This window comes from Rana temporaria, chromosome 3, assembly GCF_905171775.1.
Source record: "Rana temporaria chromosome 3, aRanTem1.1, whole genome shotgun sequence".
In the NCBI taxonomy this organism is placed as follows: domain Eukaryota; kingdom Metazoa; phylum Chordata; class Amphibia; order Anura; family Ranidae; genus Rana; species Rana temporaria.
This window is the reverse complement of record NC_053491.1, coordinates 393,641,074-393,661,901: the sequence shown is the minus strand read 5'-3', so window position 1 is coordinate 393,661,901 and position 20,828 is coordinate 393,641,074. Positions and strand designations below refer to the sequence as shown.

General features: G+C 43.6%; 1 protein-coding gene across 2 annotated transcripts in view; it reads left to right on the top strand.

Annotated features, from left to right (window-relative positions):
* The window catches only part of SCUBE1 (signal peptide, CUB domain and EGF like domain containing 1), a 345,627-nt gene that overhangs the window by 316,107 nt on the left and 8,692 nt on the right, over positions 1-20,828 (top strand). For both annotated transcript variants that reach the window (XM_040345826.1, XM_040345825.1), the window contains 5 exons: positions 519-722; positions 5,169-5,330; positions 8,202-8,369; positions 11,376-11,537; positions 17,414-17,611. In XM_040345826.1, the coding sequence (XP_040201760.1) occupies positions 519-722; positions 5,169-5,330; positions 8,202-8,369; positions 11,376-11,537; positions 17,414-17,611 (894 nt within the window). The remainder of the gene's footprint in view (positions 1-518; positions 723-5,168; positions 5,331-8,201; positions 8,370-11,375; positions 11,538-17,413; positions 17,612-20,828) is intronic.

The following is a 20,828-nucleotide window of genomic DNA, read 5'->3' as shown; positions in this document are numbered from 1 at the left end:
GATAGTTGAAAGGAGCTTTTTATATCCATCAGGAGCCATTTTGTTTTTAATATTTTTTTTATTTAGAACAACTTATTAAACATTCCACGCATTCATAAGCCTTAATATACAACAAATCAAAGCAAGAACTATACATATAACCTACCATCCAGGTACCCAACAATCTAATTGGCAAGTACAGCATACACATTTACAATACACCCATATGCACCTGGCTTCAGTTTTTTGCCCTAGGTTCAGGCAGGTGATAAAGCAGACTCCACCCTTGGAACCTAAGATTTGGCAGAGCTTTGTAGATGACCAGAGTATTATAGTCAAATAACTTTGGAAAGTGTATGAATGTAACTATGGTATTCATTTTCTTGTAAGACCGATGAACATAGCCTGTTGTGGGAGGGTAGTATACACCTGGTCCTTAACTTGTCTTCCTATGCAGTGTATATAGATTGTTGTAGAATCATGGCTCTATTGCTGGAGGAATTATAGCTCCATATCTGATGCCCCTGATCTCTCCTCAGATTCCTGTAATTCGGACTGCATACGGAAGAGGGCGGAACAGAAGCTGCAGGCTGCCATCAAGACCCTAAGGAAGTCCATAAACAGGCAGCAGTTTTACATCCAGTTTTCTGGCATGGAGTATGAGGTGGCTCAGAAACCAGCAAAGAGCCCGGAGAATCAGGAAGTGTGCAGCACCGGACAGGCCCTGCAGGATGGGAAATGCGGTATTAATATATCTTTTACTTGTAGATAAGAGCCAGGAATGGGTTTTTTAATGGAGCGGATAAAATATGCTGGATGTACTGAAAGGGCTGCGCTCTCTACTGTGTGCAGTATAGGTTTAGTATGTGCAACAAGACTGACAGTGGGTCGTGTGACACTTGGGCCTCTTTCACACGGGACGGATCCGCGATGATCCGCCTCATAAACCTCTGCTTGCTCAGCGGGGATCGCTCTGCTGATCCCCGCTGAGCCGCCGGATGACAGGGTGGTCCCCGCACACTGTTCAGGGACCGCCCTGTCAGATCTCTGCTATGCCCTATGGGGGGATCGGATGAACACGGACCGTCTGTCCGCGTTTGTCCAATCCGATCCGCAGACGGATGGAAAAATAGGGTTCTCCTCTGTCTGCAGAATCGGAGGATTGCGGAACCGGGTGAGATCGACCGATGTTCATCCGCTGACACCCGCAATCTCATAGGTACCAATGTATGTCCCTTTTTCATCCGTACACGGATGGATGAAAAAGCGGACATACGGTCCGCCCATGTGAAAGAGCCCTTATGCCGCGTACACACGATCATTTTTCGGGTTGTAAAAAACAAAGTTTTTCAGCCTCTAGAAAAAAAAACGATTTTTTTTTCAACTTCATCATTAAAACGACGTTGCCCACACACGATAGTGAAAAAAAATGCGCGGTGACGTACAACACGTACAACGGCACTATAAAGGGGAAGTTCCATGAGGATGACGCCACCCTTGGGGCTGCTTTTGCTGATTTCGTGTTTGTTAAAGACGATTTGCGCTTTTCTGTCTGTTACAGCGTGATGAATGTGCTTACTCCATTACGAGCGGTAGTTTTACCAGAATGAGCGCTCACATCTCATAACTTGCTTCTGAGCATACACAGGTTTTTCACGTCGTTAAAGCCCACACACAATCATGTTTTACAACCCGAAAAATTACATTGTATAAAACGTAGTTAAAAAATAGAGCATGTTCGAATTTTTTTTTTGTTGTTTTTCAGAACCCGCAAAAATGCTCTGAAGCCCACACACGATCTTTTTAAATTACATTTTTAAAAAACTTAGTTTTTTACAACACGAAAAATGATCGTGTGTACGCGGCATTAGGCTTGATTCGCATCTATGCATGATGCTTTTGAGCATTTCTGCTGTGCTTTTTGCTGTGCTTTCCGTGTTTTTTTTTTACTGCGATTTTACTGTGATTTTGCCTTGATTTCCATTTTTTGGGGGGGGGGGGGGAATTAGTTGAGCAGATTTAAAAACAAAAAACTCTACAAAATCATGGTAAAAACACTGTAAAAATGCACTACATGCTTTTCTGTAGCTTCTCTATTAAAGTCTATTGAACCAAAAAAAGCACAGTGCTCCTGCGACCCGGTCCGAAGCTCCGGGAACGCAGGACTCGCGGACCCGATCGCCGCTGGAGTCCCGCGATCGGTCCCCGGAGCTGAAGAACGGGGAGAGCCGTGTGTAAACACGGCTTCCCCGTTCTTCACTGTGGCGGCAGCATCGATTGTGTCATCCCTTTTATAGGGGGACACAATCGATGATGTCACACCTACAACCACACCCCCCTACAGTTGTAAACACACTTCAGGTCACACATAACCCCATCAGCGCCCCCTGTGGTTAACTCCCAAACTGCAATTGTCATTTTCACAATAAACAATGCATTTTAAATGCATTTTTTGTCGTAAAAATGACAATGGTCCCAAAAATGTGTCAAAATTGTCCTAAGTGTCCGCCTTAATGTCGCAGTCACGAAAAAAATCGCTGATCGCCGCCATTAGTAGTAAAAAAATAAAAATTTATAAAAATGCAATAAAACTATCCCCTATTTTGTAAACGCTATAAATTTTGCGCAAACCAACCGATAAACGCTTATTGCGATTTTTTTTACCAAAAATAGCTAGAAGAATACGTATCGGCCTAAACTGAGGAAAAAAAATGTTTTTTATATATTTTTGGGGAATATTTATTATAGCAAAAAGTTAAAAATATTGCAGTTTTTTCAAAATTGTCGCTCTATTTTTGTTTATAAAAATTAAAACCGCAGAGGTAATCAAATACCACCAAAAGAAAGCTCTATTTGTGGGGAAAAAAGGACGACAATTTTGATTGGGAGCCACATCGCACGACCGCGCAATTGTCAGTTAAAGCGACGCAATCCCGATTTGCAAAAAGGGGCCTGGTCCTTTAGCTGCATTTTGGTCCGGGTCTTAAGTGGTTAAAGATATGAGTCAGGTATTCCTTTATAGTCACATGCATGAGATTTAAAAACAATTTACAGCTTTGCGTAGCAGCTCACTGCCATACCTAATAATAACAGAATGGGGTGCAACTTGGAATTGTAGCAGGATAAAGCTAGTTTTCACAACTCGGAGTCTGCTACTTGAATCCACTATGCTGGTTACACGCTTGAGTATTGTATTTGCTGAATTTGGTCACAAATGCCAGAAGAAAGGGAAACAAACTAAGAAAAAAAAAAATTATCACAGTTTGTAAATTTTGAGGTTTAGTGCTTCCCCCCTTAACATAGCTGCCTCACACACTGGCCCACAAGTGCTATTATGAAAAATACTACCTAACTTAGGCAGATTTTTTTGCCAGTTTTATTGAGATTTTATATGATGTTCAGGGCAACCTTCTTCCACAGATTGGATCAAAACTAAAAAGCAACCAAAGCCATTGGTTGGTTGACTTCATCAATTTTGATTTTAAAACAAAAGCTGGTTTAAAGTGGTTTCAAGATAATTGCATGCTGGCATGTTTAGCACCAATCAGCCATAACATTATTATCACTGACAGGTAAAGTGAGTAACATTCATTATCTTGTTACAATGGCATCTGAAAGTAAGTGGCTTATATTAATTAGGCCATAAGTGAACATGTATCCTTAAAGCGGGGGTTCACCCTGTTAAAAAAAAAAAAATGTTTTTTTTTTTATTAGACCATTACATTCGGCCTCGTAGCGCGAGCTACGGTATGCCGGTCTTACATTTTTTATCCCCGTACTCACTGTGCTATCTCTCATTGAAGATTCCGGGGAATGGGCGTTCCTATGGTGAGAGAAGGTGATTGACGGCCGGCCCTGGCACGTCACGCTTCTCCGGAAATAGCCGAAATAGGCTTGGCTATTCACGGCGCCTGCGCATAGCCTGTGCGCAGGCGCCGTGAAGAACCGAGACCTACTCCGGCTGTCTTCGGGGAGCGTGACGTGCCAGAGCCGGCCGTCAATCATCCTCCCTCTCCATAGGCACGCCCATTCCCCGCGGGAGTCGGATTCTTCAATGACAGATAGCACAGTGAGTACGGGGATTAAAAATTTAAGACCGGCATACCGTAGCTCGCGCTACGATGCCGAAAGTAATGGTCTAATGATGGAAAGGAGGGTGAACTACCGCTTTAAAGTTGCTGTGTTGAAAGCAGAAAAAAATGGGTATGCATAAGGCAGGGTTGCCAACTTTCAGTAAATTTACAAACAGTTTGTAAAATCCATAATTGTTGCATCTGGTAATGAATATCAGTTACGGACATGCAGCCTACATGTCCGTAATGGACAATCAAGGACAGATGCAAAAAGTACAGATTTTACAAACTGTTCGTAAATTTACAGAAAGTTGGCAACCCAAGTATTTCAGTGACCTTACTAGGGCCAAATTGTAATCACTAGACAAATGGATCAGAATAACTTTAAAACTGCTCTTGTGGGATGTTTCCGGTCATTAGTGGACAGGACGTACGAAAAGTGGTTAAAGCAAGGAAAACGGTGAAACCAACGACAGAGCCATGGGCGTCCAAGGCTCATTGATGCATGTGAGGAGTGAAGTCCATGTAATCTGATCCAATAGAAGGGCTACTGTAAATCAAACTTCTGAAAAAAATTATTGCTGGTTTCAATATAAAGGTTTCAAAACTCAGTGTATCATAGTTCGTGGCATACGTAGCTGCAGACCAGTTAGGGTGCCCATGCTGATCCGTGTCCACAGACTAAAGTGCCTAGAATTGGCATGTGAGCATCAGAACTGGACCACGGAGAAAAGGAAGAAGGTGTCTTTGAGTGTTGATTTGGCTTCCAAATCCTCCAGATCTCAATCCTATCGGGTATCTGTGGGATGTGCTGGAAAAACAAGTCCAATCCATGGAGACCCCACCTCGCTACTTCCAGTATCTGCTACTGACAGCTTGGTGCCAGTTACTATAGCGTTCCTTCACAGGTCTAGTGGAGTTCATGCCCCGAATGGTCAGAGCTGTTTTTGCCGCAAAATGGGGATCTTCTACATTTTAACTGGGTGAATGTGTTATGGTGGGTGGTCTTAATTGAAGAACAATTGGTGTAGAAAACTTTACAGCAAAAATTGGCAAAGCCATAACCCTTGGAGTTTACCATCTATGGGATCTAACTGTCTCTGCATCTCATTTCAGTGACCTGTGGAGTTGGTACATACTACAGTGGTGAGAGCAATCAATGTGTGCCATGTCTGCCGGGAACATACCAGGATATGGAGGGGCAGCTATCATGTGAGCCTTGCCCAAGTAATGATGGCTTGGGCATTGTTGGGGCAAGAAATGTCTCAGAATGTGGAGGTAAGCGATGGAAGTTTTTACTGTTAAAAATAACCCTGTTACTTGCCTGTTTAAGGAAGAGTGACAGTATTGTCTAATGGCCCACCTACCAGCAAGGTATACTCATTGAGATCTGAGCTCCCTTGTCAACTCTCACTGCAAGAGTCGACCCTGGGTAAGCTTTAGCGTTGGAAGTTGTCAGAGCTAACCCAGGGGAATGATGTCCCTGCCATTCTTAATGTGAAAATGTTGAAGCGATTGGATGCTCAGGCCTAAGCACTGTCAAAGGGGGAGGTCACATAATTTCTGCTCTGGTAGAGCAGTAGAGTGGGGAGGCAGAAAAGTAGCACATATTGATGAATATTACTTTGGGAATTACATTGGACTGGCTTAACATGTGAGAGATATACTGCATATACTGTGTTTTTTTGCCCTAACATACAAATTTAAACTCTAGCAATTATTGTTTCCCTGCTTTAGATAATGCCTCAGTATAGTACCCGTAATTATTAGGTGAAGTTGTTTTGAATGTTCATGGCGATGACTTTTGAATGTTTACAGTGGGGAAAATGTATTATTCGATCCTCTGCAGATTTTGTACGTTTGCCCACTTACAAAGAAATGAAGGGTCCCTAGTTTTTATCATAGATGCATTTTAAATGATAGGGACAGAATATCAACCAAAAATACTGAAAAAACACATAGTAGAAATGTTATAAATTGAGTTGCAGTTCATTAAGTAAAATAAGCATTTGATCCCCAAGCAAAACATTACTCGGTACTTGGTGGAGAAACCCTTGTTGGCAAGCACAGAGGAAAAAGGTTTCTTGTAGTTGGTAACCAGGTTTGCACAAATCTCAGGGATTTTTGTTCCCTCTTCTTTACAGATCTTCTCCAAATCCTTAAAGTGGAAGTAAACCCTCCCATTGTTTTCAGCCAAGGAAGCTGCCATATTAGCCTCTGTTTAATCTACAACTGCCATGATGCTGCACATGTGATCAGTTATGAGACCAGCCATTGTATAGTTTGACAGTTTGGTTGAGCGCACAACCAATGCGACAGTTACATTCCCGCCACGTGCCGGAAATGTAACCGTTTAAAAAAAACGGTTTAATGGCTGGGTTTACTTCCGCTTTGTTTTTTTGGCTGATGCTTGGTAACTTTCAGCTCCCTCCATACATTTTCTATAGGATTAAGGTCTGGAGACTGGCTAGGCCACTCCTTGACCCTAATGTGCTTCTTTTTGAGCCACTCCTTTGTTGGCTTGGCAGCATGTTTTGGTTCGTTATCATGCTGGAAGATTCATCCACAACCTCAGGGAAGAAGGTTCTCATCCAAGATTTTACAATACATGACCCCGTTAATTGGCCCCTCAATGCGGCAAAGTTGGCCTGTACCTTTAGCAGAGAAACCACGCCAAAAGCATAATGTTTCCACCTTTGTGCTTGACTGTAGGTATGGTGTTCTTTGGGTCAAAGTCAGTCAGTATTTTTCTTCCTCCAAACACGGCAGAGTTAATGCCAAAGCGCTCCATTTTGGTCTCATCTGACCGCAGCACGGCTTGAACAATTGAATGTCCAAAAAGGAGGTAATTTTACTTATTAAAATTACCTCCTTTTTGGACATTCAATTGTTCAAGCCGTATGAACTGCTTGTTATCTATCAGTGTTATACGTTTTAATTCCCCCATTTTATAGTTTATTCCTCATTACCTACAGTTTTATTACTGGCAGGGATCCCAACTCAAAAATGGCGGCTCACGCCCGCGATCTCCAAAGCTCAGAGCTGGGCGGTCCCGGTTGTTGTGTATTGCTTATAAAGAGTGGCGAGTCAGCACGCCGCTCGTGCCCCTGGAAGAAGTAATTGTTGTGACGAAACGGCGTAGGAAGGACCGGCGTGCTGACGTCACCACGATTCGTACCACGCTGTCTACCCGGAAGGACGAGCGGACAGCAGAGCCGGCCGGCTAATTTGATACACGCACTTTTTTATCTGCCTACATGTGAGTGCAACACTTTTTATTATTAAAACTCTTGAAACTTTATCACGCTATGTCAGCGTTTTTTCTTTTGGGTCACATCTATGGAGAAAGATTGGTCTGATGTAGAAGATATGTGAAATAGAGATAGAGTGACAGCATATCCTGGATTCCTGGAACTGGCTTATGTGTTTACATGCTTGATTAACCTTTCGCTCTGGTAAGCAGCTAGAACTTAAGTGGTGGAGGATACTCTCATCTGCTATACAGATTCACAGGATATTATCTGGACATCTTTGTCACTCATTCGGAGAACTTTCTGTGACCTTTGAATTTCTCTGTGATACATCCCGTTATATGGACTTTGCACTTTTTTCACTTGCATTTTTTAACTAAATTGCACCGGTGATCTGTGTGCACCATACACAGCATAATTGATTGTTTATGTTGATTCTTCATTTTGCAGCGCAGCTTTACCATTTTTAATCTGTGTACCACATGAGATACTTTAGCCAGTCTGTGGGAGCCAGAATTATTGTTGGTTGGTAGAGAATAAAATATTTATTTTACTCACTGAACTGCAACTCAATTTATAACATTTGTATCGTGTTTTTTTTTTCTGGATTTTTGGTTGATATTCTATTTCTATAATTTAACATACACCTATGATAAAAATTAGAGGCCTTCATTCCTTTGTAAGTGGGCAAACTTGCAAAGTCTGCAGGGGATCGAATACTTTCCCCCCCACTGTACAGTGGTTAATAATCATGTCTGTGGCTATATATACCATATAATTGTGAATACATTTTAGAAACATAGAAAAGCGATGACAGAAAAAAGACCAAGTGGTCCTTCGAGTAAAGTTTTTTTTGTCCTGAGATAATTGATATGACTGCAGTTTTCTTGTTCTGTAGGACAGTGTGCTCCTGGACATTACTCCGTGGATGGTTTTAAACCTTGCAAGGCTTGTCCGCTGGGCACATATCAGCAAGACGCTGGACGCACAATCTGTTTTCCATGTGGAGGCGGACTGGTGACCAAATATGAAAGTGCTCTTACGTTCCAAGACTGTGAGACAAAAGGTGAGAAAATTGCCAGCAATTTACATCACACCTGTCCTTGTTTGTGCAGAAAACATACCTTTAAAGGATAACTCCACTTTCGTGAGAAGTAAAAAGTAAATAAAAAAATATATATAGCGTGTACAATTGCTACACAAGTCATATTGTAATTGAATGTTATTTAAAATGACTGTTCCTTTTTCATCTGCCGCGCTGTAAGTTTCTGTAAAATTTTAATGCAATATGGCAACCTGGAGGCGTTCTGTAAACCATTGAAAATGTAATTTGCTGCTTATGTGATTGTATCCGATTTTTGGCATCCTCTGCAACAAAAAAAAACATTTTTGGTGAGATATTCCCAGGGGGTTAATCACCTCCATAGGGATGCAGACCCTGCATTTTTCTCCTTAGAACACTGATAGTGCATCAGCTGTTTAATAATGAAGAAGTTACTCCCATTCACAACAAACCACTTTTTTCTTTAGAGCAGATGCAATCCCCACCCAGAGGGGATTGTTAATTATTTTTCTTGGCAATAGTGGAGTTACTCTTTAAACGCTCCAGAAACATACATCATTATATGGAATCTATATTAGTTGTGTGCTTTGTGACTCTATTCTTAATGCTTAGGACTGAAAAAATGTCCAAAAAAGTTTTTCAAGTAAATGTATACAAAAAAGTCTATACAAATATTTTGTTTTCTCCCTTTGAGCCATTAGGTAAAGCTTTTGTTCATTTTTATATTTTCCATGCACTGCCTTTGCTTCTTGGATGTAAAAATACATTTATGCAGACAAGTGAATAGGTCAGAGCAGTGGCTTACCCTTTACCAGGGTCAAGACCTTCAGTTAAAAAAAAAAAAAAAAAACTGGGCCTAAAAAGCAGGCAACTCTGAAAATCCGGTGTCCTGTTAAATGTTTTTTGTAAACAAGGATTGTAGCTTATTAGTAAAAGGAATACCAGATCTAAAACAACATTATTAAGCTCTCTAAAATCACACTAGACAGGCATAATGCAGTGGCTCTTAAACTTTTTTTTGTTATGCAAAACCTGCAGAGAGTAATGTTACTGCCATTGCCAGGTGGTGTTGCAGCACAGCTGCAGAAGGCCTTGGACACCAGTCAGTAAGGCCCCTTTCACACGGGGGCGGATCCTCTTTCAGCGGGAGATCTCTCCGCAGATCTCCGCTGAGCCGGCGGATGACAAGTGCCTCTCTGCTCACTGAGCGGGGAGGTGCTTGTCCAGCGCCACTGTCTACTATGCAGAGATCTGATGAAAACGGACAGATCTCACCCGATCCGATCCACCATGGACGGATGGCGACGTATCGTCTGATATTAGCGGTTCGGGTCGGATGTCAGCGGACATGTCTCCGCTGACATGCGACGCTCCATAGAGCAGGCGTTCAGGTCTGCCGACAAAAAGGATGAAGCACATGAATTGTCAAGGGAAACATTACATGCTTAGATGGGAGAAAACGCTCGAAGAGGAACTCTCCCCTGAACAGTGACAAATCATATGGCCCCATGCAGCTAAAATCTTTATTTGCACACTATACAAGGATTTTTTTTACAAAGTACTATTTTTTTGGTACATGACACCATCCCATCTACATGTATATCCATCAACCTCAGATAGCTGCTGGAGGTGTCTTGGAGATCAGGGCACACTACTTCATATCTATTGGTAATGTCCGTCTCTACAGCCATACTGGTGCTCGGTCCGGGATCTCCTCCATCGTTTGTTCGAGGTGGATATTCCCTTTCCATCCAAAATGATATTTACTGGGACTTCTCATTTCCTAACAGCGGCTAGATGTTTGATAGCCCTTCAGTGAAAAAGACGGCCTTCGCCGACATTATCTGATCTCTATGCTAAGATTAAGGATGTAGAGGTTTTTGTAATCCATGACGGCCCGATTAGCTGATAAGGTAGACTGCCACAATGTGATATGGGAGCCCTGGCACCTCAGGATAGATCCCCCATAATTACCTCAAACTTCTTCCCTGTGTGAAAATTGGAACATTCTTGCCCAGGAGTGAGGAGCCCTATTTGTCGAGCTACTCTTTATACCTCTCTCTTAGTTTTTTGCTCTTTTTATTTTTGTTTTTCATGGATTCACTGGCTATGTCAATATACTGATACCATGCTCTAGGTTGTGGTACTCAAACCTATTTGACTACAGTGTTATGTAATCATCACTTGGGTTATACCTTGGATGATCGTATATTGCTTTGACTGTTTGTATACTCCCTCAGTTGGTTAGTGAAAGTTATCTTTTTTATTTTTGTATTGAAAAATATAAAATTTTTATAAAAAAAAAATGTCAATTATAAAAAAAAATGGATGAAAAAATATATCATGCAGGGCAAAGCAGCAGGTTCTTTTAACTTTGCCCCTTCCCAACCACACATATGTGTTTTGCATTCTCCTGCTGATCCATTAGGCAGTGCATCCAGGTATGGAAGAGAATGGTACTCCCCTTTTCCCATGTGACAGCCTTGGTGATTGGCCTAGCTCTGTCAAATGGGGATAGAGAGAGTACTCTAAACTTCATATTGTGACTATACAGGACTTCACAGGTTCATGTTGTAAAGGCTTTGTTTTCACCAGCATATATCGCTTTTGTGTGAGAACTAGTGTTTGTCATATGCCAGCAACGAGGGGCGGTGCAAGGAATTGTTTCAGTGCATCATGCTGTTTTCATTTTTACTTTTTTTTTTTAACTTAATTGAATTGTCACAAAATGACACTTCATTCAAGCGCATTGCTGCACAAGCAGTGATACGCATTGTAGCCATCTGTGCTACACTACATATCACCACTGTGTTGTGAAGTAAATGAGGTACAGTATGTAGAAAAAAAAATTCTGTGTCCTAGCAGTGCCTTGCGGTGTTGTTTCTATGTGCTTTATTTTTATATCTAGAAAAAAACAAATCAACTCATATATTGTGAACAAGCCCTTAACAGGAATGTAGCTAAAACAATTCTGTAAAATGCCATTATTCTTCAATCTTTTTGTGGCAGTACACTGCTCCCCCGGACACTTCTACAATTCTACCACGCACAGATGTATCAGATGTCCTAATGGAACCTACCAGCCTGAGTTTGGACAGAATTTCTGTGTCACCTGCCCAGGAAATACAAGCACGGACTTCGATGGTTCAACCAATGTAACACATTGCAAAAGTAGGTGTGAATTTGTTACAATGCTTTCATATGATGTGTAGCAGAGTGGTGAACATGATCCCTTGTAGCAAATCAGCAGATTCCTTACATTGTACAACATCTTATAAAGAAAGCTTAGCAGGGCTGGACTGGGACAAAAATGTGGCCCTGGACTTCATCCAGAGCGGCCCAGGGCACAACACATCAGGGTACAGAGAAGATAGTCACCGCTCCAATAGGGTATGTGGATGAATCAGTATCCTCTCAGAGAAACCCAGGGGCTGACAATGCACGAAGCAATAGTAGAAAGAAATGTTTGGACAGCCGCACTCTGGAAAAACCTTCTTGGTTGCCTTTTATTGATAAAAGTTTTTAAACACCACACATCACAGCAAAGACAGGGGCATACAGCTGACGTTTCGCACTACAATCAGTGCTTACTCATGGCCCGGTACAGTGCACATCAGGGCACGGAGCACATCAGGGCACGGAGCACATCAGGCCACATAGTACAGGGCACATCAGGGCACAGGGCACATCAGGACAAGGGGCACATAGCACATCAGGGCACATGGCATATCAGGACATAGGGCACATCAGCACACAGGCCTGGGGCGCACATCAGGGCACATTGTTTACCAGACAGCATGCAGAGTAGCGCAGGCAGGAAGCGTGTGTATCCTTTCCACTCGGCGGCCCCTCCTCTCTTCTCGTCCATTCCAGATGATGTCACAAGCAAATGGGGATTGACGAGAAGAGAGGAGGGGCCACTGGGGGGCGGGGAGCAGCCACAGCAAGACATATGATGAGACACTAAACTCATTAGACACGCTTCCTGCCTGCGCTACTCTGCATGCTGGCTAAGTGGCTAAATCTCGATCTACCCGTCAAGCGCCAGCTGTCAGTGATTGACGGTAGATTGCCGCGGACCTACGACTGGCCCACTGAGCCATCGACCCACTGGGAATCTCCTGATAGTCCCAATGGCCAGTCCATCCCTGCATGGCATCATTTGTTTCTATGGTAATGGCGAGCCTGCACATGACAACACATGATTCTGATTTAGGGCAGGTGATATACACATTAAGGGGATGACCTCCTCCTTTCTCCCCCCGAAACGCTACTGGAGGCAAAAGGGAGGGCTCTGATGTGAAGAGGGGACTGTGTGAATGGGGTGCTCTGATGGGGGGAGGCTGTGGGATGGGGGCTCTTTGATTGGGGAGCTCTGTGATAGGAGGACTCCTATATGATTGGAGGAATCCTATATATAGCCAGCCCATGTAAAGGGTGACTGATGTAATAGGAGGACCTCTGATGGGATGGGGGGACCTCTGATGTGATGGAAGGACCTCTGATTGATGGGATAGAGGAACCTCTGATGTGAATAGGATGTATAAGGTTGACTGTGATGTTATGGAGACCTCTGATGTGATGGGTGAACCTTTGATGCAATGGCGAGACCTCTGGTGTGGTGGGAGGAGCTTTGATGTGGCAGGAGGAGTGCTAATGTGAAGTGGAGCTTCTGATGTAAGGGGAGGACCACTGATGTGGGGGTCATGTGATGGAGAACCTCTCTAATAAGGGAACCTCTGATGTGAAGGGAGGGGCCTCTGATGTTAAGAGGGGACCTCTGATGTGAAGGGAGGGGCCTCTGATGTGAGGGGAGGGACCTCTGCCTATGTTCTGATAGGGAAGATTTCTCCAACCTTTGTTCCGGTGGCCACAAAAGTGATTACGATCCCAAACTGTATGGTTGTCTATGGCACAGATGTAGAGGAGGTATCTTCTGACCAGGAAACTTGTTAGTGACAAGTGCCAAAGGTGGAATTTCTCTTCAACTTTGGGTAAATTTATACTCCCTTCTGGGATAGAAAGTAAAGGGAAATCTCCGTTGAGGGGACACAAGCAGCTATAAAAACTTGACAGAGGTTCTAATACTTCTGCACTTTATACAAACTTAAACCATTGTCGTGTTTTGTTCCACCTTATGTGAACGTGTCCTGGGCTCATTTGGCCAAACCCTGGTGGGAGACTCATAGGGTATGTTAGCACAGCTACCCATTTTTCCATATTTCACCACATGCTGTCCTGTTTTGCAATCCTGGTTTCATGCCAGATTGCACATGTGACATTGAAGAAGATTATCTGCTGTAAAAGTAGTAGCTAGGAAAAGAACTCTGCCTCTTGTATTGGGGAAGATTTCAGGTACCTTAACACAAACCCTTAAACCTGTTTTTTTCCCCTCCTTTTCAACATACTAATGTGTTTTTTTGATCAAACCTTTCATTTTAAAGCGGTGGTTCACCCTCCTTAACATCATTATAGCATTACATTCGGCATCGTAGCGCGAGCTACAGTATGCCGGTCTTACATTTTTTATCCCCGTACTCACTGTGCTATTGATCATTGAAGATTCCGACTCCCGCGGGGAATGGGCGTGCCTATGGAGAGGGAGGATGATTGACGGCCGGCTCTGGCACGTCACGCTCCCCGAAGACAGCCGGAGTAGGTCTCGGCTCTTCACGGCGCCTGCGCACAGGCTATGAGCAGGCGCCGTGAAGAGCCAAGCCTATTTCGGCTATTTCCGGAGAAGCGTGACGTGCCAGGGCCGGCCGTCAATCACCTTCTCTCACCATAGGAACGCCCATTCCCCGGAATCTTCAATGTGGAATAGCACAGTGAGTACGGGGATAAAAAATGTAAGACCGGCATACTGTAGCTCGCGCTACGATGCCGAATGTAATGCTAGAATAAAAAAAAAAAAAAAAAAAATTTTTAATAGGGTGAACCCCCGCTTTAACAACATTAATCCCAGGAACCAATGGCAGGGCTTTTGTTGCCATGGTTACCAAAGCTTCTTATACACAGTGCAGGGTGGTGGGGGGAGGGGCTCTAGAATCTCATCTCTGATTACATGCAGAGACCGGGGGAGGGGACAGACACACCATTACTAATAATTTATAATAGAGGACTATGAGGGGCAGGGTCGCCATCATGAATTATGGGGCCCCTTACACAGCTTCAGGCATGGGCCCTCTGGAGCAGAGAATCAGGGGGGTGCTGCCGCCTCAAATTGAGACCGGGGGGCCGTAAAAAAGAAGCGGGGGGGGTTGCCCTGGGTCAATTTTGATAGTGCGGTTTTTGTGGGGGCAATTTGATGGAGCAGTTTTTACTGGGGCAATTTTGATGGGGCAGTTTTTATGGGGGTAATTTGATGGGGCAGTTTTTGATGGAGGCAAAAAAAATTTGTTGCCCTAAATGGATGTTTTTTGAAAAGCACAATAGAAGAAAAGTATCTAAAGGGTGTATCTCACAGTAACATATGCAGTGCTGGTGTAATTTGATTTCTGAAGCAGGACTGACTCCAATCTATTTCTCTCCCTAAAACCAACACCAGGAACCTTTCCCTAAAGTATCTAAAGCAGAGTGACTTGCTGTGCTATGTAGATCGCTGAGTAATTTGATTTCTGAAGCAGGACTGAGTCTGACTCCTATCTAATTCTCTCCCTCAGAGCAGCAGCAGCGCCAGCCTTTCCCTACACTATCTAAAGCAGAGTGACGTGCTGTGCTATGTGCCTCTAGCTTATATAGAGGCTGGGTCACATGCTGCACTGGCCAATCACAGCCATGCCATTAGTAGGCATGGCTGTGATGGCTTCTAGGTCACACAAGTTAAACGAATGTTGATTGGCTGCCCTGCAGCGCGCCATTACATTGCCGAACTGGAACCCGAACTTACAGTAAATTGTTCGGGTCCGGGTACCAAAAATCCAAAAGTTCGGTATGAACCCGAACTTTACAGTTCGGGTTTGCTCAACCTTATTTATCATGCTTGATTGGCTTAAGGTGTTTATTATTCATATTCTTTTTTTGTAAGTAGTGAGAAAATTTGGTGTGGAAGCGCACTTGAGTATTTGTATTTGTTTAAAATGGAAAGACAGCGTAGCGGAGTGATGGGGGGAGGTGGATGGACAGAGAGAACAGTGAGGAGTGAGTTAGGGTCCCTTTACACATGTGGACCGATCAGGTCCGTCTGTCAATTTTTCAGGCAGACTTGATCGGACACTCCATGCATCTCTATGGAGCAACGGATGTCAGTGGTGACATGTCCACTGACATTCGATTACCTTCCGATCCGCCAAATCCAGATGGATAGTGACCCTATTTCCCATCCGTCTGGCAGATAGGATCAGATGAAAACGTGAAAACGGAAAGGCTGTCCGTTTTTATCCGATCTCCCCATAGAGAAGAGCGGAGATCTGAGAGGTCCGTCCCCGCTCAGTGAACAGAGATGGACCTGTCATCCGCCAGCTCAGCGGAGATCAACAGAAGGATCCTTGCTGAGCAAGTGGAGACTTTGAAAACGGACATTACTGTGTGAAATACCCCTAAAGGATGGAGGTATAGATTGGGTGACAGAGTGATGGATGATGGGATAGGGCAAAGCATGGAGGGATGTGAGCGAGACAGAAAAATGGAGGGATGAAGTTATGGAAAGAAAGAGGAAGAGACAGAATAATAGAGGAATGAAAGTGATGGAGGATAGAAAAGGTAGAGGGATATAAGGAGAAAGGAGGTCTTTAGAATTGGGGACATAAACTTTTGTGATCCTGGTGGCTACCTGGGATTTCTGCTCACTTTCTGGGGTGACTATGGAACAGAAATTAAGGGGAAATCTCTCCAGTTGGACATGCGTGAAAAAATCTGTTGTGTTATAATAACCCACCCTTACTATATCAAAAATAACATAAGATATATATATATATATATATATATATATATATATATATATTTTTTTTTTTTTTCCTTAATCTCCATCTTAAACCACATTGCTAACTGTGTATTGTACTTGTTTGTAGCTCAAGTACTGAAATTTGCACTGAAAAATGTAATTTTGTAACTTTTAGAAAATGCCAGTAAAAACATGGCTGTGCCAGTAAATTTGGAGTTTTGTGTCCGTGAATTTTAGTCTGGTAGGCTGGCAACACTGGGGCACGGAGCACATCAGGACACGGGGCACAGAGCACATCAGGGCACATAGCATATCAGGACATAGGGCACATAGTACATCAGGGCACATCATCACTCGGGTACGGGGCGCACATCAGGGCACATTGTTTACCAGCCAGCATGCACAGTAGCGCAGGCAGGAAGCGTGTGTAATAAGTTCAGTGTCTCATCATATTTTTCGCTGCGGGTGCTCCCCGCCCCCCCGGCGGCCCCTTTTCTCTTCTCGTCCATCACAGATGATGTCGCAAGCAAATGGGGATGGACGAGAAGAGAGGAGGGGCACGCTTCCTGCCTGCGCTACTCTGCATGCTGGCTAAGTGGCTACCCGTCAAGCGCCAGCTGTCAGCGATTGACGGGTAAATCGCCGCGGACCTACGACCAGCCCACTGAGCCATTGGCCCACCGGGAATCTCCCGGTAGTCCCGATGGCCAGTCCATCCCTGAAGCTTAGTAAAAGTGCAAAGAGCTCATAGGAGCTCCCCATAACTGGAATATACAGCAATTTACCATTGTTTAAAAACAAATGGTGTTTTATCTTGCAGCCTAGTAAATATGGAATTGCTTAGACTTTAATAGATTCAATTTTATTTAAAGCTGTATTAAATCCCAAAGCAAACCTTCAGTCTTGAACAGTTGTACTGGCTCCTCTTGCAGGGTGAGGTGCAATAAAATGCAACCTTCCTAGGAACATCCACTCCCCCCAAAACTAACAACTATCCTTCAAGGCATTTTGATATTTGCATAACTGCTCCCAAGAGCCAGCCCACTGCATCAGGGCTGAAGCAGATCAAACTGGAGACCAGAACTGCATCTGATATTTGAGGAGAAAGTCATCGTCTTTAAAAATGTGTTTCTTCCATAACTGATAAGTCTGTTGTTATTCACAGACCAACACTGTGGAGGAGAATTGGGAGATTATACAGGTTACATTGAGTCTCCTAACTATCCTGGTGATTATCCAGCTCATGTGGAATGTATCTGGAACATCAACCCTCCTCCAAAAAGAAGAATACTGATCGTAGTACCAGAGATTTTTCTCCCAATCGAAGATGAGTGTGGAGATGTACTGGTGATGAGAAAAAGTGGTAAGTGAAAGATTAGTAATATTTACACCCAGTAGTGTATTTAGGTTTTGTGCTGCCCTAGGCCTGACTAAACTCGTGCACCCCCTAATTTACTGACCCACCCCTTTCTGTCAAGGACACACTCCTTGCTGTTTAAGACCCGCCCTGAAAATTTCGAGTTCTGAGAGCCCCTTGGGGGGGCAAAGGAGTCCCTTCATTTGCATAGATTTCCTCTCACTTTCTGTTTGGCTATGGGGCAGGAAGTGAAGGGAAATCTCTGCAATGGGACAGGAATGGTAAAAAATAAACTGACCGGGGCTATAACCCTCCCTTACTCTATCCATGGATGTTCCCAACTATGCCAGAACTTGCGCTGTACGTAGGAGGCAAAACATCAGCAGATTAAATAATGTTAATAAACTGTAGACATAATGGCCCGGATTCACATACATCGGCGCAGAGAGGCAAGCACTGGATTCACAAAGCACTTGCTCCCACTCGCTGTTAAAGATACGCTGGGTTTCCTCGGCGTAAGCCAGCGTAGGTGGAAGTGGGCGTGAGCCATGCTAATGAGCCGTGACCCCATGCAAATGATGGGCCAAGCGTCATAGAAGTACTTAAAATGAACGGCGCATGCGCCGTCCTGTGGCCGCATCCCAGTGCACATGCTCAGAATCACGTCGAAACAACTGCCTAAGATACGTCGAATCACTGCCTACGACGTGAACGTAACCTACGCCTAGTCATATTCACGTACAACGTAAACGACAAAAGATACGACGGCTTGTGTTCCCTGGTCCATACCTTTGCCTGAGTTGCGCCTCCTATATGGGGAATAACTTTACGCCGGACGTACGACTTACGCAAACCGCGTATATTATGCGCCGGTTGCAACTACATTCGTGAATCGGCGTATCTCCCTCATTTGCATATGTGCATAGAAAATCAATGGGAACGGCAAATGCGCCCAGCGTAAATATGCGCCCACGATACGACCGCGTAGGAAAGTTACATCGGTCGGATGAAGCCTATTTTCAGGCGTATCTCAGTTTATGGGCACGGCGCATAGATACGACGGCGCATACTTACACTTACGTGGCATATCTGGAGATACGTCGGCGTAAGTGCTTTGTGAATACGGGCCAATATGGTTACTGGAGATCTTCATGCCTTTCAGTAGTGGTAATGTGATGTATCACCCTTTAACAGCCTGTAGGTGGTGCTATACACATACATTTTCAAGTCACTGAACCAAAACAATGCAGAAAATGATGTCAGAGCAAAGGCAGGACAAGTTATCAATGTATTGAAACCATTGATTCAGATTGAAGGCAACTAGCATTTTCAGAAGGATGACTCTGTGTAATGGCAAACAACGTATTTCTCTCAGTGTCATCTTCTAAAAAGAAAGACATTTAGCCACTACTGACTTCCTTCTAAACATGCTAGTTTCCTGGCTTATTTGTGGCTCCTATGCTTTTTATGGACCTGGAACATGCACATGTATATGAAACTTTGGAACTGCATACTTGGTTCCGAGTCAGAAATCATTAAAGCCTCATAGTCGGCATGACGGCCAAAGAACCAGCATATTTGAAAGGTAAGCAGTGGCAACCCCATATTTTTATTTAAATACCCTGCCACATAATAAAACCCTTTCAGAAAAGCAAATACCTGTAGGGAAGAGGCTGTATACTTATCTTTCCTGCAGCTCATGTTGCTCAACTCTGCTTCAGTGCATGACATGAGAAGTCCAAAGACTTTTGAAAAAGTAAGTATAACACATAAAGTGCTCCCTGGGTTGGCGGGTATGGGAAGGAGGGGGTCTAGGGAGCCACATACTGTATAGATCACAGATATCTCTTTTGATGCTGAGATACTCATTAGCAGAAGGTCTATGAGAAGAGAGAGGCCTAAATTTAACGTGCATCAGTCGCAGGGTGATACTACGGATGCACCGATATTGGGTGTGCCACCGCCCCGATATGAATGGAATTGGCTGAAAACTCATAGATTGGGCTTTAAAGGCACACGGTACAGATAATATGAATAAATTTGAAAATTTATTGGTATAGAAATATCATAAAAACAGTTATAACCATAAAATCACAAGGGAAATTAAATGAATAACCGATTCCACACAGGTTGTCACAATGGTTATATAATTCCGACATAAAATAGCTTAATTATAAAGCATAATCATGAACTTGGCTGTATAATGTGTAACCCGAGTGGCGATCCAGAGGATTAGGAGGACTTGCTCTACATGTTGCGCGCTTTTGAATAGCGCTTCCTCAGGAGCATAGATATTTCAGTGAAATATTGGGCCGCGTTGGGCATAAGCAACGGTCGGTCATATATTAGCCCAACAGTGGCTGTGATTCAAAAGAACACTAATCCAGCGAGTTGGGGGGATAGTATCGTTAAAACGAAGGCAAAGTTGCGTAAGATGGTAGGGCAGTCAGTTGCTGGTAAGCAACAAAACAAGAACCTGTTCCAGGGGTATATTCACACGATAGGCTGTATGCTTGGTACTGGCGTCATCCACAAACCAGGGGGACATCACACGGGCGTTTAGATAAACTCTGGGCTTCAAGGATCTTTTAATGCCATTGCCTGCAACCTTCTCCATCTGTATGGACTGAGGATCTCCAGGCTGGCTACCGGTGAGTCAGATTTACCCATCTGCCCACTGTTGTCCGGCCCTCTCTACCCAGCATACAGCCTATCGTGTGAATATACCCCTGGAACAGGTTCTTGTTTTGTTGCTTACCAGCAACTGACTGCCCTACCATCTTACGCAACTTTGCCTTCGTTTTAACGATACTATCCCCCCAACTGGCTGGATTAGTGTTCTTTTGAATAACAGCCACTGTTGGGCTAATATATGACCGACCGTTGCTTATCCCCAACGTGGCCCATCTTTCACTGAAATATCTATACTCCTGAGGAAGCGCTATTCAAAAGCGCGCAACATGTAGAGCAAGTCCTCCTAATCCTCTGGATCGCCACTCGGGTTACACATTATACAGCCAAGTTCATGATTATGCTTTATAATTAAGCTCTTTTATGTCGGAATTATATAACCATTGTGACAACCTGTGAGGAACCAGTTATCCATTTAATTTCCCTTGTGATTTTATGTTTATAACTGTTTTTATGATATTTCTATACCAATAGATTTTCTAGTTTTTTCATATTATCTGTACCGTGTGCCTTTAAAGCCCAATCTATTAGT